The sequence below is a fragment of the Echeneis naucrates genome, chromosome 6 (assembly GCF_900963305.1).
Source record: "Echeneis naucrates chromosome 6, fEcheNa1.1, whole genome shotgun sequence".
NCBI classification, from domain to species: domain Eukaryota; kingdom Metazoa; phylum Chordata; class Actinopteri; order Carangiformes; family Echeneidae; genus Echeneis; species Echeneis naucrates.
In genome coordinates, this window is record NC_042516.1 from 5,450,824 (window position 1) to 5,466,856 (window position 16,033).

The 16,033-nt window shown below is 43.1% G+C and overlaps 2 protein-coding genes across 3 annotated transcripts; both read right to left on the reverse strand.

Annotated features, from left to right (window-relative positions):
• Positions 1 to 433: 433 nt before the first annotated feature.
• coq3 (coenzyme Q3 methyltransferase) lies at positions 434 to 7,342 on the reverse strand. The gene is made up of 6 exons (XM_029504992.1): positions 7,128 to 7,342; positions 6,053 to 6,190; positions 4,268 to 4,367; positions 2,396 to 2,659; positions 1,402 to 1,561; positions 434 to 720 (listed from the first exon to the last, which is right to left on the reverse strand). The coding sequence occupies exons 1-6, from the start codon at positions 7,262 to 7,264 to the stop codon at positions 533 to 535; spliced, it is 987 nt and encodes a 328-aa protein (XP_029360852.1). The 5' UTR covers positions 7,265 to 7,342; the 3' UTR covers positions 434 to 532.
• Positions 7,343 to 8,040: 698 nt separating this feature from the next.
• On the reverse strand, positions 8,041 to 16,033 carry pnisr (PNN-interacting serine/arginine-rich protein). 2 transcript variants are annotated; one of them, XM_029505060.1, is made up of 12 exons: positions 15,905 to 16,033; positions 15,321 to 15,427; positions 15,002 to 15,178; positions 13,239 to 13,477; positions 12,695 to 12,857; positions 12,240 to 12,430; positions 11,894 to 12,034; positions 11,673 to 11,772; positions 10,972 to 11,025; positions 10,363 to 10,557; positions 8,948 to 10,058; positions 8,041 to 8,388 (listed from the first exon to the last, which is right to left on the reverse strand). In XM_029505060.1, exons 2-12 carry the CDS (start codon positions 15,406 to 15,408, stop codon positions 8,355 to 8,357), a joined length of 2,493 nt encoding a protein of 830 aa, XP_029360920.1. In that variant the 5' UTR covers positions 15,409 to 15,427; positions 15,905 to 16,033; the 3' UTR covers positions 8,041 to 8,354. The 2 variants fall into 2 exon arrangements, with proteins under 2 accessions (XP_029360920.1, XP_029360921.1); XM_029505061.1 differs by lacking the exons at positions 8,041 to 8,388; positions 8,948 to 10,058; positions 10,363 to 10,557; ... (1 more) ...; positions 11,673 to 11,772; positions 11,894 to 12,034 and having other exon boundaries at positions 12,289 to 12,430; positions 13,303 to 13,477.

Genomic DNA, 16,033 nt, shown 5'->3' on the forward strand with positions numbered 1-16,033 from the left:
AAGTCCCCTCTCTCTGCTTCTATAGGCTTTAAAGATTGTTTCTGTCGAGCCATCCTAATCTGATTTTTGCTATTGTGCTTTCACTCATAACAGAGATTTAATAAAGGATACAGCAAATCACAAAACAAGCAGCTCTGGCACACTATTTACACTGCAAATGATCCATGTGAACATGACAGATTGTGAAGCTGTGTGGTTGGAGCTCTGCTACTGAATTACATCATTCGAGGATGCACAGTTGCCTTACACAGTTCATCAAACGTGAATAAAACCATTTGCAACCCTGGCTCAGATTAAAGGAAAGGCTGACTGAAAACCATAGCGCAATGCAATCTTATTGTGAGTGCAAATCAGCAACTGCAGCACATCTCTAATTCTATCTTCAGGCTGTTTGTCCCTTTCCTTTAATAACCGGTGTCCCATGATGCATCCCGGCCTCTGTTTTCTGTGAAGTTATGGCTCCACATCTAAATTAATTTATCCTTTTTTTTTTTTTTTTCACACTTTCTGACTTGCTCTCCAGTCTTGAAGCTCAGCTGTGTGTGGCTGCAGCGTGGTCTTCCGGGTGGGGGCAGCTTTCCTCAGCCCGATCTGGCTGGAGGCTGTCTCTTGGCTTGACAGCGTGGAGGGCGTAGTTGATGGCAGTGCTGTTTGTCCAGCTCCAGCCTCCTGATACTGGGTTGTACAGCATTCCTTGTACACACTGCACAGAGAAACCATCTGATAGAGAATGAAGCAATCAGAGGGGTTAGATCGTGAAGAGGAGAGGGCAAGACAGCAACACTAAAGGCAAACGCATCCCATTTCTATATCTCAAGAGAATATTTTGCAATGTGGGCATCACAGGGACACACAATAGTGACAGTGCAGCTGATTTCAACGGCTGGTTACATCACCGAGCTTCATCTAAAATTAGATTAATTATTATATAAAAGCAGTAGCAGGGCGGCACAGTGGTTAGCACTGTTGCCCTACAACAAAGAGATCGCAGGTTCTGTCCCCAGATCTGGGGCCTTTCTGTGAAGAGTTTGCATGTATTCCCTGTGCCTGCATGGATTTCCTCCCACCATCCAAAGACATCGTGTTTGGGTTGACTGGTGACTCTAAATTGTCTGTAGGTCTGACTGTGAATGGTTGTTGGTCTCTGTCCGTCTCTGCGTGTTGGCCCTGTGATGGACTTGTGACCTGGAATCAGCCCATATGCAATCAACTACGAACTGACAATAAGTCTGACTGTGATGTGAAAACCTTTTGACTACTTTTATTATTATATTAATATAAATAAACGTGCATTTTTTTAAAAACTGAACCCCCACCCCGGATACAACATTTTCCTGTCAGATTTTATTCTGACTGACTTTTTATTCATCTTCTGGCCATGTGGGAATTAAAGGGACTTACGGGACTCCAGGAGGCGTTCCAGATCCACTGGGCTGATGAACTTTTCCCAATCATGCGTTCCACTGGGAACGATATGCAGCAGCTGCTCGGCTACCACGATTCCCAGTGCGTATGACAGGTTGGTTTTATTAATAGTAGTGATGAAGAGCGAGCCACCTGGCTGCACACAGAAAGAAAGTAAACGCAAGTGTGAAAAACTTTGTAGCTTCTGTTTGACCACACTGTAGCTTTCAGGAGCACATTTAAGCACAGCAACCCCCCGCAAATGTTTTCTACTCATGTGAGGTGCCTTTGCTACCTGAGTCACAGAGGTATTTATAGACTGGATTTAAAGCTTTCAGTGGATAGAGTCCTGTGCATGAGAGGGATGACACTGCCCAACCTCAAGGTTGTGTACTTATTGTGATGGACAATTTGAACAGGAAAGGAGGAAGAAGGAGAGACTGGAAGGGATGGAAAATAAAATAATGAGTGCTGCTCCTTTTCTATCAAGTGAATCTAAACTTTAAAGAAATTCACTCTGAAGCATCTCTTCCCAAGTGTCCTGAAGCAAGATACATCTTACACTTTTTTTGTGAAAGTATAAACACTTCATGCATGATTTGGGGCAGAGTTAGAGAGTTGGGAGGTGGGGGCAGTTGTGCCTAAGCCAAAGCCAAATGCAGTGGTATTAAGTGAAGATTAGGCTGTCTTTTTCCCCTCTACAGTCCACCCCAGTGACCGATGAGCTTATGATCATCTGGCATCAGTAATGATTCACAGCTTTCACGCAAGCTTGTCAAGGCTCAATGCAAAGCGCAAACACTTAAACACATGCTAACCCATTCCCAGTGATGGACAACAGATGCAAACAGCAAACATAACAAAGTCTCCATATGCACATTAGCATCGGCTCAGATGCACAAATAGATATGTACTCTACTGATGCAAAAGTGTCTGGCATGAACTAACAGCTGGCAGGAGACACAAACACACACATACACACAAGACATACCTTAAGCACGTGGCTGCAGCAGAAGGCGAATGTTTCCAGGTCTGCCAGATGTTCCACCACCTCTGATGCTACGACGGCATCAAATCGGTCCGCTACCGGCTCCTGCTCCTCCGCCCCATCTGCTGAGAGCTCCTCTAAAGTGCAGGCTTGGTAAGCGACCCGGTCACGAAGGTCCGGGTCATAGGACGCGTGCAGCTGGGCCGTGCCAATGCTGTTCTCTACAGGGTCTATGCCTAACACATTAGCCCCCAGGCGGCCGAGGGGCTGAGGAGAAGGAGAGAAAGGAGACAGAAATTGAAGCTACTCTTTTTTATATTGTTTTAAGATGGCTCATTAGACCGTCAAATTACGGAAAATGATCTTCAGCCTAGCAACACTGTAAAACAAGAAATAAATAAATAAAAAATACAGAACAACAACAGAACTAAAGTATCCAGTGTCTTATAATATTTTGCAAGAAAGAACTGCAGCACACAGTTTGAGGATATGGGATCATTTATCAGCTGAAAAAGGTTTCTTCTTGATGCCATTTATTTTTTTCATTAGATTACGCTCACTTTTGCACTCATTCACTTCATTCATTTACTATTCTTAGCATTTTTAATTTATTCCCAATCTTCAGCCTCACATAAAACACGACCATGTTTAACAAAAACAAAAAAACTTAACACCAGATTCCAAAACTAATTTTCAGGATTTGCTTAATTACTCCAAATCATTCAACCTCATAAAGGTGTGATATCCTCAAAAACATAAAGCAGTGAAGTTAAGTTGGCTGTTAAGTACAACGTCTACAAATTTAAACTCCCAAACAGTTTCTACAGGATATTCGGTGGCAGCTTTTTGCTTTTTGCTTACCCTCATCTGAAGTGCATAATCCAAAAACTGCTGTTTCCTTTGAAACATAGAGCGGAAAAGATACCCAATGGAGATGTGTGCAATCTCTTGCCGAACACAAAGGACCATCAGAATGATATTGTCTGATATTTTAGTTTGTTCATTTTGGGCATGAATTGTAAATTCTTTGGTGTAGAGAAAAAAAAAAAAAAAAAAAAAAAATCAACAATGGTTATTTATTCACATTAAACGGAGACAAAAATATCCAGTCCAAAATCTAACCATAATCCATTGACCTAAAAATGTAAAAATGAAAATAATGAAACAACTCCATTGGAGGGAGATCAGCTTACTCATCAACACAATCGCCATCATCTGTGGTGAGGTGAACTACAATGCCCTCTTCTGGCCTCTACATGACACTGTCCTGCGTTCAGAGCTGCACTGGTCGCCTTGGGGCCAGTCTCCATCCTCCCACAGCTCATCCCCCTTGATGGGACGACTTATAGTGACAGGACACCCAGAGACACAACCACGGTTTAAATCTCAGACACTTTTTTTAAGGTGTATGTGTGTCTGGATGTGACAGACTGGGTGACAGAGCAATATAAATCGCAGGGCCTGATTTTGTCTTCCCAAATCAGACAATGTGGCTGGTAGATCCTTGGTTCAAATGAAGGCAGAGACAGGAGCTCTGCCGACGCTGCACAGCCATCGACACTAACAAACAGATAAACAACTGTAAACGACTGACTGTCCCATCCACCACACCAAGACCAGTCAGATCAAAGGAGAAGGAGAACCGGGCTGACGTTCAAATGTTTTTCCAGCACTGGTACGTGAAAGGACTGGCACTATAGCACACAGCACACTGAAAGCAGAGGCGTGTAATGCCAAAGACTGCTGTGATTTGAAAGGTAGCAATTGAAACAATTGCTACTAGACAGAATGTGTAGATATATTGGTCTGTATGTCTTCTTTTCAGTGGGTCTGCATCTATCTCAAAACACACACACACACACACACACACTTTACCTCTGTGAGCAGACCTCCTCCACAGCCAACATCGAGTATTCTGAGGCCTGCCAGTGGTTTCCCCGGATGATGCGCTCTGTGTACATTCAGCAGATTATCCCTGTGCAGGTAAATGAACTGTTGAAATTTCATATCACAACATCTCTCAAACGTCACTTTGTCCCCTCCTGATGTCCAACGGACAGCCGCCATAATCTAATCTGACGAGACGAAGACTGAGGGAAGAGGCCTGTTTTCTTGAACATCCACAGCCTCCATAATGCTGCCAAACGCACGGTGATGTATGGGAGGACAGGGACTTTCATCTGTCACAGCCACCCCCATTTCGCTGCCAGCTACCGCGCCTATCAGCTGACAAGCACAAATTATCCTTCGGCTACAAATGTAACTCTACGTTGCTGCTGTGCCCCTTCCTCCCTACTTTCCTTTCTTCCCTCACGCTGTCTAAGGGCCATCTGCCTCAGGCATGAATCATCCAGATAAGGCCCAGATCTGGGCATGCCACATCCCCGTTAAAGCTCTGTTGTGGTGCAAGAGCATTCATGCAAAGAGTGCAGGAGAGAAGATTAGATGTTGGCACACATCCACCTAACTAGCTCCTTACATCACCACAAAACACCAAGACATTGCCAATTGCTACTCGTCCACAGCTTAAGCGGACTGTGTGTAATTTCTTGTAATTATTACAGTGACGGGCTGTTATGCTCATGTAAACTATTTGTGCCTAGTTAACCATCATCATAAAATGCATGTCATTTAATCTGTTTTGTCACCCTTCACTCTTCTTCTGAGTGAAACCATATTTGGTTAAATTCAGAACAAACATGTGTAGGAGACAGATATTGTGTGTCTGTTGTGTTTATGATCAAATTTCCAAGTACCTGAAACCATTGCATTTTAGTATCTGAACACCCATCTGCTTTTAGGAATCATATAGCCTCCAGTACTTTTATGTGGCATCTTCTTCCTGTGTTGAATAATTGATTTGATGTTTTTGATTTTGCTTTTATTTGATGTGTTTAGATCAATTGATTTCATTATTTCCATTGTAAGGAGCTTTGTGACTTAGCGTCCCTGTAAACCAATGACCATTTCCTTTTTGAAATGCAACAATGTAAGAAGCTCATCGAAGAACACAAACGATCATATTCTCTATCCCAAATTTAACCTGAGTCAAATCATGCGTAGAAGTCTGTAACATTACATGTAATATTGTTTGTATCTATCTACAACCATTAACGGGTTCTGGAACAGACCGTCAGAGTTTAGAGGTAGAGCAGCAACAGTAGCAGCGGTATGGCTCCCTCTCATTTAGACACACCCTGAGGGCACAGCCAGATCAGGAAAATCAACCACACTCAGATGTACGCTGGCACTGGATCTGTCATACTGTCAGCATAAACACCCATCATCATCATCCCCAGCAAAGGACCTTGGAGGGGGAGGGGACGTTAGTGGCTGGATGGGTAATTTAATGATTATCATCCTTGGCCCCAACAGCAGATCTTATCAATCAAAACAGCCGCATCCAGCCCCCAAAACATTCCCATATGTAGACTGGGGGAGGCTGAAAATGTGCAGATGTGTGAGGGAATCCTGTCACATTACATTTCTGTTGCTTCACTGTTTCTCTCAAATACCACGAGACTAGATCAGCTTCAGGCTATATTTTGATACAAATGTCTCCATTAATCAATCGCCGTGTTGACAGTGACGCAGGAATGACATCACAGCATTACAGAAGCTCAGTAAACATTCAAACATATATTCTGTTCAGATACACACCGTATAAAAGGCACCCTCAGGTCATTCATAGCATGAAGAGCTGCAAACTCCCCCTGTTCATCCCACCACTTGCTAGCCAGTGACTGGAACCTCTTCACCTCATCGGGGTCAACTGTGGACTGGGAGGGTGACCGAGTGCTACAAAAAAACAAACAAACAAATAAAAAAAATAAAAAAAACACAGACAGCCACAGAGTAACTCAGCTATGGTTTAAATAATCAGCAACAGTCAGATTGTGAGAGAAAATCTTCCGTCTGGAGACCAAGCAATGATGTACACACAACACTCTTCAGAAAACAGCATGTCCACTGTACTGTCACACAAGTCACAAGTTAGTGAGATGAGAATCAAGCGAGTCAGGTCCTCTATGAGTCACAAATTAAGTTCTATGAAATTTGATCAACATCAGTTCCCACTTGCAAGTCACAAAAAGTCTAATTTGATTTCCAACATTAGCAAAAACTCTGACAGCTGCTTTCACATGATACAGTCTGGATATACTGCTACATTTATTAATCCTATTACTACTATTAAAAATTATCACTATGGATACCTCTGCCAGGAAGGTTGAGTTTCCTGCTGTGTGTTACATTTTCAGCAGGGTTAGAGAGGTTTGTAATCCTACTTTTGTGAATTTGGTGATGGGATGGGACATGGAGAGGCCACAGAGGAACCTAGGACGAATGAGAGGACCTGTTCTAAGGAGAGAACCATGAGATCAACCCAGTACATTTACTTTTTCATTTATAGGATTCTCCCACCTTGGTGCAGGCATTCTAGCTATTACTACACATCTCTATGTTCAACCTGGATCATTTCCTTCTGCAATCCTCCCAGTGATCCAAGAGGCTGGGTTGTTGGCTTGTTTGTGTCCAGGGAGGTTTCCACATTTATGGGCATCATCACAAATGGCTGAACAAATCAAAGGCAACCAAGTCTCAAGTCTTAAAATACGAACTCAGTCCACCACCTGTGGAAAGTAGAGCTAAAAGGTCATCCTAACATTGTATGAAATATTCACCCCCTTCCCCTTCAGGGTGACACTCAGAGGGAGCTGCCTCTGTAGTACAGTACCTGTTGTGGCGGGACAGGGCCTGGTGCTGGCTCCTCCGCAGCCACAGTGCCCGCTGTCTGCACACGGCCGCCCGGCTGTAGCTCCGGCCTGGCCCGCACAGCCCCAGCAGCGGGCGTCCGACCTTCCTGCAGTACATGTCACTGCGGGTCAAGCTGCTGGACAAGCTGCTGGACAGTCCGGCTGATCTTCGACCGACTTTCGTCAGAGAATCGTGAGTGCACCAGCCTTTCCTGCTCGGCCAGAAACGAGGCAGCTTTTTGGTTCCGACTGGTCGGAGACGGAGTTTGTACAAAAACTGCCTAATATCAGAGGGAAAATGTATATAATATGACTATATTGTGTAATTAATGACAAGTATTTCCATGTTACTTTTAATTGGTAGACTGGGACATTGACGTCTTCATAGTAATTGCTGCTGTTAGGTCTATGATCTGTTCATGTCACATTCATACAGCCTGGGGGATTATGGCCTCCACGTAGAAACTATATTTTCTAATTACACACCAACACTTGTTTCACATAGCTAAGAGCACATTGCTACAAATAGGCTGTAAAGCCTGATGGTGCACTGCTGTGTGAACGGCACAATGCAGGGAATTATGTCCATAGCACAGGACAGCAGCATCAACTCTACTGTGATCCTGGGTTGACTTCCAAATCTGAGTCCTTAATGAGAACTGTGGCATTAAGGTTTCCTAATTTACTTCCATGATAAGCATAAATCAGTAAGAAAATAGATGAAATCCTTGAATCCAACTTAAAAGAATAATCTTTTATCTGCTCCTATTTCACCTACGTTTACACAAATAAAAATTATAATAAAATTGCCACTCATATACCGCTGTTAGTACCTGACTTACAATTTAATGTATACCTGTTAAAAAAAAAAAAAGTCAGAGACCAAGGCAAAAATCAGCAACAAACTCTTTTATTGGACATTTACAATAATATTTGGAGAAAAAAGTTACTCTTCTTATGGTTAAAATGATACAACTTGAGTTTTAGTGTCCACCGAGTCTTAAGTTTTGCATAATACAAGTGAAAACTCCTACCATTCAAAATATCTTGTTCTTCAGTCACACTTAAAAATAACAACATATATACAAAGATGAAAGAAATGTATGAGGGTGTTCACCTACACAACTGCCTCTATAATGAGACAAGCCTGTTCAACTCATGGAATTTAAAATGGTAACGTGCACAGATCGGGACGTTAACTGTGCTCCTCAACGTCTGCTACGACGGGAGGGGGATGCTGACCTGTAAGAGATGTGTGGACACGACATTAATACAGATCCCAATGCACTTACCCATGCACACTATAAAACACAAACATGCACGATCACCCCCTCCCATCAGACATACTGGCAGAGTACAGTACATCATTTCCATAAAAACAGACTCTAGAGAAGCACATCTTCGCTGAGCAGAATAGTGCAAAGACAGAAATGTTTGCTTGGTTCACTTAAACTGCACACTTTGCGCTAGAAACAGTATCAAATTTTAACAATGTGCTAAAATAAGGCAAAGGAAATAAGGCAACGGAGGACATTATGGGGACTAAGGACATCTGGTTAAAAATTTATCAATGGCAAATTTGCATTTGATAGAGGGAAACCCATCACTACACACGAAAACTTGACTTTACACAACCAAGCAGATGCGACTGAATTTGAAAATTTCTCAAAATAGCAAGGCAACAATTTTCCAAATGTTCCTTTGGTTAGTTAGAAAATGTTGATTACAAGGAAACCAGAGAAACAGAGACAAACAATCAGAACATACATTAGAAAAAGAGCAGGAAAAAAACGAATACTACCTTGATCGTGACTTAGACTTGTGTTTGCGGCTTGCCTTCTTACCAGACTTGTGAGATTTTTCCGTCGACCTTGAGCGACTACGTTTTGATTTCTTCGATTTCTTTTCCTTACTAACTTCAGGGGAGGGAGACCTACTAGAGTCAGAGTCTGAGTGCCTCCTGCTAGCTTTGGCGGAGCCCTTCTTGCTGGCTTTGTTATCATGCCGAGAGTGCTTGTCACTCTGAGAGTCTGTGCACAGGTCACTCTCCTTCCGCTTCTTTGATTTGCCATTCTCCTCTGCAATTACAGAGCTTCCCTTTTCTTTCTCCCTCTCTCTCTCTTTGGCTTTTGGTTTTTCTTTCTTTTTGTCCAATTCTTTTTCTCTATCCTTGTCTTTATCTTTCTTTTTCTTATCTTTCTCATGGCTGCGACTCCTCTCTCTCCTCCTGTCTCTATCTTTGCTGGAGGCCTTCTGCTTGTGTTTACTGCTCCGGCTATGACTGCTGTCTCTGCGCTCTCTGCTCCTCTTCCTCTCCTTATCTCTGTCTTTGTCCTTCTCTCTGTCTCTGCTGCGACTGCGGCTGTCTCTGGTCCTGACTCTACCTCTGTCTCTCTCTCTGGATCTTGACCTACTCCTACGACTCCTGCGTTCCCTGGAGTCACTGCGGTCTTTCTTGTGACGACCCGACCTCTCAGCACTGCTCCTCCTCCTGTCCCTGCTCTTCTCACTACGGTGCCGATGGGAACTGTGGCTGCGGCTGCGCCGGCGAGCCTTGTGAGAAGAAGATCGACTACGCCTCCTCTTCCTACGTGGGGAGGAGGATTGTGAGGAACTGTGGGAAGATGCTGAAGAGGAGGAGGATGATGATGAGCGACTGCTGCTGTGGCTGGAGGTGGAAGGGGAGCTGCTGCTGTGACCATTGTCTGGAGAATCACTGCCAACTCGCCCTGATCGCTCTTTTCCTCTGCCTGAGTGTTTGCCTTCACTGCCTTCCTTTTCACCACGGGACCTACGCCTCTCTACCAAGGGCTCCGCCTCCCTCTCTTTTACTTCCTGTTTGTGTGGATTTTCTGCCTCGCCCTCATTGTATTCCCCCTTTTCTCTGATCAACCTCTCCTTCACCATTTCTTCTGTAGAGACAAACAAAAATTAACAGTAAACAAACCAAAAAAAAAAAAAAAAAAAAACACTAAACAAAAACAAAAACCACCACAAAGTGTGTAAAGATTATCGTTTTCAGCAACATTCGAGATGAAATCAAGTCAGCACTAGTCTAGACCAGGATCGTTTCACTAACTCCTTTGTTGTTGAAATATTCTAACAACGTCCATAAAAACTGAAAGAAAATCATCAACTTGAATGTTAAAAATTTACAAGGTAGAATAAAACTGCACAAACATTTTTTTTTAAATGAATTAGGAGATCATGTCTTACCCCGTGCAAGCTGAGCTTCCTGCACCTGTTTTTCTTGCAGCTGCTGCATTTCCCGCTCTTTGCGGCGGAAGGCATCCTGCTTCTCCCGGATGCGATGGTGCAACTCCTCCTCATCTGTGTCAGAGGATTCAGACCCCCGCACGCTGCGATCATCCTCATCCTCACTCTCATCAGAACCATAGTCACCAAGCCCGCCTGCCACAACAGAGCCCCAGGTGGTTGAGTGTTGGAAAAAACTGAGATCCATTTTCACAATCAGGTTTCCCCTCAGTTCCAACCCAAGGTACCCCTCAATCCCAATGTAAGGCACTTCTTCTTGTTGAACTTTATTCTATCTCTATTTCATACTAATGACCCCTTTTAATAAAAACTAAAACATATATAGAACCCTTACTAATATTAATACTTTTTATTTGAGCGCATGCTTCTAACAAAATGCAAAAACTAAACCCAAAACAATCAGTAGGATGCCACTTAATCTTAAAAATTAACAAGCGTATTTGGGCGTTATGCCCTGCAGCTCTCATGTTCCTACTTATACCGCACCAAAATTAAAAACTCAAAATGCTTTCCTTCCCTCCCCCCCATGACTGAAAAAGGGATACTCACTGAGACCAGTCAGAGAAGCCAGTGCACTTGACTGTGCCAGCTGTTTTGCAGGAGCTTTGATTCACATCAACAACAGGAACAACATGTTAAAACACATACTGCCATTTTCTCAAAGGCATGAGTCGCTAGAGAAGGCGGTCACAGATAAAGCACTATTCACAAGAGCTGCCGTTAGTAACAAGAGAGAAAAAATAAAATAAATAAGAAAATAAAAAACAAAAAAAAAAAAAAAAAAAGGAGAAAAAAGAGAGGGTTAACAAACAATCTTCTGTCACATAATCCAAGTCAAACAGTCGGTCTGGGGGGGAAAAGCCAATCTGTACTAATGCACAGTCACTTCAATGGAGATAGTCTTTGGTATTTATAAGTAGGTGCTGGTCAGAGTCAATGCTGACCTTATTCAGCCATGCAGTCTTTCAGCAGGACCTTCAATACCATGATGAACAGGTTTTCAAATACAGTTTGTGAGAAACATTGCTCTGCTCTGTTCTGTTCTTCTGATGCATTAGCAGAGAGTGGTTGAACATGCAAATCAGACATACTCCCATGTTTGCTGCTCAATCAGCCTGGTTTACAAGGCATAATTGAGTTTGAAGAGCTTAAAGAGATTATTAGCACATAATGCATTCTCTTCAGATTTCAACAGAATGTCTTGGTGACAGGTATAGATGTTGCATAAACTGGAAAAGACAAGAGCAGACCTCGAGTGGCTTTACGATGAGTCTCTTTAGCCACATGCAGGATCTCCTCATTTGTGACCTCAAGAAGGATTTCTGTCAATAGCGTTTTGGTGATGATCATCTTAAAACAGAGGGGGGTGGGGGAGAGGTAAAAAAATAAATAAATAAAAATCAAATAGTGGCAACAAATCTTTTTCAGAAACAATCCATCAAAAATCAGGTAATCAAATTGTCAAACTGACCAGCTGGAATTCCTTCTCCTCCTCTGTCATTTCAGGTTCACTGTCCTCTGCTGGAGGCGATGGGCTCTGGCCAGAAAACTCCTTCTTTATGGAAGGAGTTTCTTCATCATTGTTGTCATCATTACCCTCATCATCACTGTCCTGTTGCAGAAAGAAGCAGCGACAGAGAGACACAGCAAAGGGTTGATCATTTGTTAGGTCAATTATTGACACATTGCTGATAGATCAGCCATGAGTTCAATAGTTCATGTCATATCCTTTCACCAATGACACAACAAAAATTAAACTTTGTAAACAATTTAAAAAGAAATCACTCTGCAGTCAAGGCCAGAAAGGGGCTGCTTACAAACTTGCTCTTGCGGGGTACACGCGGCCCATCACCCTCCTTATCTGGCTCATGCCCTTTTCCGTCATCTTTGGCCATTTCAACTCGCTCTTTCTCCATCCGTTCTCGCTCCAGCTTCTTCTGCTTTTCTCTGTCCATCTTTTCAAGGCCCTCACGAATCCAAGCAGGTAGTGTGCGTCTTTTTACAGCATCTGAAGGTGAAATTCAAGGTGAGAAGCGGTTATCCTCATACTGCCAGGTTTTTGTTTATTTTTGGTAAAGGTTCTATTTTGGGATTTTACATGTGTTTACAATAGCTCGGAAAAATGTTCATGTTCATTATTTGTTTTAACTGTGTTGCTGTTTCCTGGCCTATCTGCAGGGAACAATAATATAAAATGTAAATATAAGGGCTTAAATTCTACCATCAGGTGTTCAATCTAGCACAGACAAGGAAGAGGTGGTAGAAGACTGACCTAGTGGTGCTGGGGCCTCCTGTTTAACAGGGAGCTGGATGGGGGATCTGGGCCGGTCTCTGAACGCAGGTGGTCTGGCATCTCGTCTATTCTGAGGAGGACCCTGCCAGTAAGGAGAGTGGAAGCCCGTAGGTGTGGGGGCAAAGGATGAAGCAGCTCCATGCTGTAGAAAAACAATGAAGATTAAGAAGAGATTTAAGTACTTGGGGTCCTGTTACTGCCACCAAGTGGCATTCAATGAGCGTAGGGCTGTTTTTGTCTTTACCAGTTAATTTTAGAAACCATTTCCCCCCAACACGCTTAACTGCATTACAGATTTCGGTTACTTTAAAGAGAAAGAAATCACTTTAAAAAATAATACCAAACCATGGTCGATCCTCAACAAGCCAACACTTTCCTCTGCACCGCATCAAGAAAGCAATGACTGATACACCTAGATGCTGGGACCCGGCACAGTTTCTACACAGTTGCTCCTTCCTGTGTTACTTGGCTGTCACACTAAAACCCGAACGCTTCAACAGTTTCTATTGTAGCATCTGCATACCTGATAATCAAACTGGTTCATGGCCATGGGGGCCATGGCGTAGCTGTCGGGCTGTGCCCCATACCCATGGCTGTTCTGGGGGTAAACCCCATGGTGGGCTTCAGAGTTGAATTCCACGCTGTCCTGGCTGTTGCTGTCCTCACTCGGGTTCACCACATCCATTGGTCCTGAACCTGGAGGGATCCAGGCCTGGTCCGGGGGTGGAGGAGGAGGAGGAGGCTGTCCGTGCATTCCCCATTCTGTTAAAGATGACCAAAAGACTAAGTAAAGGCCAGCAACATATGAATGTCTATATATCTTGAAAGAGACAATATTTGCTAAAGCCCATAAAATTGTGTGCCAAAATTCACTTGATTTCTGCACTTCAACTTGTTGTCAAAAAAATACTGATGATCAATTACAGTGTTTATTTAACCTGTTAAGCCCTGACAACATTTTCAGAAAAAAATTAAGACATACCCAAAGTACACAAAGATTTGTTGCAGAATAATAAGGTTCTGTAAGGCAATAAGGCATGTTCTTGGTGTTTAGGGACCTCAAAGAATCTGTTACTAATATTTTATCTGTTACGTCATCTGAGAAAACTGGAATAAACCAAGGCAGAAATGTGAAGTTTCTATTCTTGCCTGTGTCTTTTCCCTGTTTCACAGAGGATAAAACTATGCTAACAATGACTCCAGGCACACAGATGTCATTGATCCCTTCAGCCACTCACTGACGACACATTTAAGAAATGTGATAGAATTTTAGCAAACTGTAAAGCCTCCACAAAGGTTTGTAGTAAGAATACCACCAGGTGGACACTCAGTTTGCCACAATTTGGCACAAAATGTGTGCCAAGTGTCCCAAATGGGTCACTTTCTACTTCCAAAGGAAACAGCAACTTTAACACTATAACTATAGTAATAACTACATTTACAACTATAAAAACTCCCCCAAACTCACTCACGCTTCGCCCAGACTACACGCACCATCACCTTGCTTCAGCTGCTTGTAATACCCTACGGAAGTAAGGGGTTTGATTTCAACTGGGTGATGTAGTTTTGCGATTGGTATCATTCGAGTCAGTAGCTTTTCCCCTTTCATGAAACTACAAACATGGCCGTGCCATGGTTGGATTTACAGTCAATGGTTGCCTGACCGTTGACATCTCATGGCATATCGAGAAATCGGGTCTATAAAAAGGTACTATCTGAAAAGAAGCTCAAGCTAAACTAATCTGAGCTCTCGATTTGTTTCCACCTGATGTTTGCAGATAAACAAATTACTATAAATAAATGAGTGTACTAGCTTTCACTTTCTGACAGCTTTGTGCTCAAGTGGATCATTAAAATGTAACTAGGCTTCTTCGATGACTAATCTGCTATCGACTGTCCATGTGTTATTGAATGGGATAACATCTTCATTTTACAGTAAAAGTTTAATCATGATCTTCTTGCCCAGTTTATTATTATTGCCCTTACTAATTTTTACATGTAGCCCTGAAAGTGAAGATTTGTCACATTTGAGTCTTTCTGCATTTGTGAAGGAAAGCTAAATCCTGAACATTGAAATCAAATCAGTGATGCCAACATCCAGCCCCAGCCAGTGCTGACTTCACCTACAATCCAAAACATGTTGCTTGACTTATGCATGTACTGACAATATCATACATTTGGAAAACAGTGAGAGAAGCTTTGAAAACAAAGAAACAGGGGAAAAAAAAAAACAAAAACAAAAAAAACAGGAAAAACATCCAACATCTTAGGTGCATATCTGTTTACCTGGCTGCCACATTCTGCCAAATGCTGGGTCACCCTGAAAGGCACCGTGGTTACTTGGTCCGACCGGTTCAAGTCCTGGAATATCCTGGCCATTTGGTTGAATGTTGGGCTGCTCTGCTCCCGTCGACTCCTTTTGGGCTATCCATGCCTGTGCCAGAGCAGCCCAGTCAACTTGACCTACACGAAGATGAAGATTGATCCTAAATGAGTTACTCGCCTAGTGGAAGCCTTACTATCAAGGCTACTTTGCGCAAGAAAAGCAACAGGTTTATTTGAAGAATAAGCTTGTTTTCCTGGTGTGTGCGCATCATTCACTGACCTGGATCTTGCTGGTGCTGGAAAGACTGCATCCACTGCTGCTGGCTCAGAGGCCACTGCGGCCAGGGCTGCCCTCCCTGGTCCCACATCTATCCTCTGAATTCACGCCTGAATCACCCAAGAGAAATATCCGGATATACTCAGCATTTGTCGTGGTTATATTGTAAGAATAGTGCACGGAGGAGGGAAAAGGTGAGCGTTAGCTTCAGTGAAGTGCTAACGTTATGCCAAGCTAACCAGTTAGCTGTTTGTCCAGCTAGCTAGAGAGCAGACCGTCTCCTAATGGAGGAAACACGAGCTTCTGTCCTTGTAGCATTACTGGGGGCGATAATGCAATAAATTTAGAGTAGATGGAACTAAAACCTGTAAGCTACGTCTGGTTTTGTGTTCGTGAGCTAAGGGAACTCATCCAACCTAACGTGCGCCAACGTTGGGTATGCTACAAAATGAATGCTAACAGTTAGCAGCACCAATGTCTTAGATGGGTGAACATTTTTACCCGATAATTTAAATTAACACTCCGCGCTCTATAGGAGCCCGATTGTAATTTATGTCAACATAGTGCTTAGAGAAACATTCCCCCACCTTTTCCAGACAATTTCTCCCAGGCGCTGCGGCTTCAAATCAAAATGGCTGCACAAGCGAGCTGCTCGTAGGAAGTGTGAGCTGAGGCTGAGACCGAGACGGAGGCGCAGCTGCTGCTGCCGCCGCCTT

What these genes read in the sequence shown, in the direction of transcription:
- coq3 (XM_029504992.1), bottom strand. Translation starts at nt 7,264, where the DNA reads ATGTACTGCAGGAAGGTCGGACGCCCGCTGCTGGGGCTGTGCGGGCCA. An exon ending in GCCCTGTCCCGCCACAACAG is followed by an intron (nt 6,191 to 7,127) that starts GTACTGTACTAC and finishes GTTTTTTTGTAG; the next exon opens with CACTCGGTCACCCTCCCAGT. An exon ending in GAGGAGGTCTGCTCACAGAG is followed by an intron (nt 2,660 to 4,267) that starts GTAAAGTGTGTG and finishes CCTTCTCCTCAG; the next exon opens with CCCCTCGGCCGCCTGGGGGC.
- pnisr (XM_029505060.1), bottom strand. Translation starts at nt 15,408, where the DNA reads ATGTGGGACCAGGGAGGGCAGCCCTGGCCGCAGTGGCCTCTGAGCCAG. An exon ending in TACCCCGCAAGAGCAAGTTT is followed by an intron (nt 12,035 to 12,239) that starts GTAAGCAGCCCC and finishes TTTCTGCAACAG; the next exon opens with GACAGTGATGATGAGGGTAA. An exon ending in AAGTCTAAGTCACGATCAAG is followed by an intron (nt 8,389 to 8,947) that starts GTAGTATTCGTT and finishes CATCTCTTACAG; the next exon opens with GTCAGCATCCCCCTCCCGTC.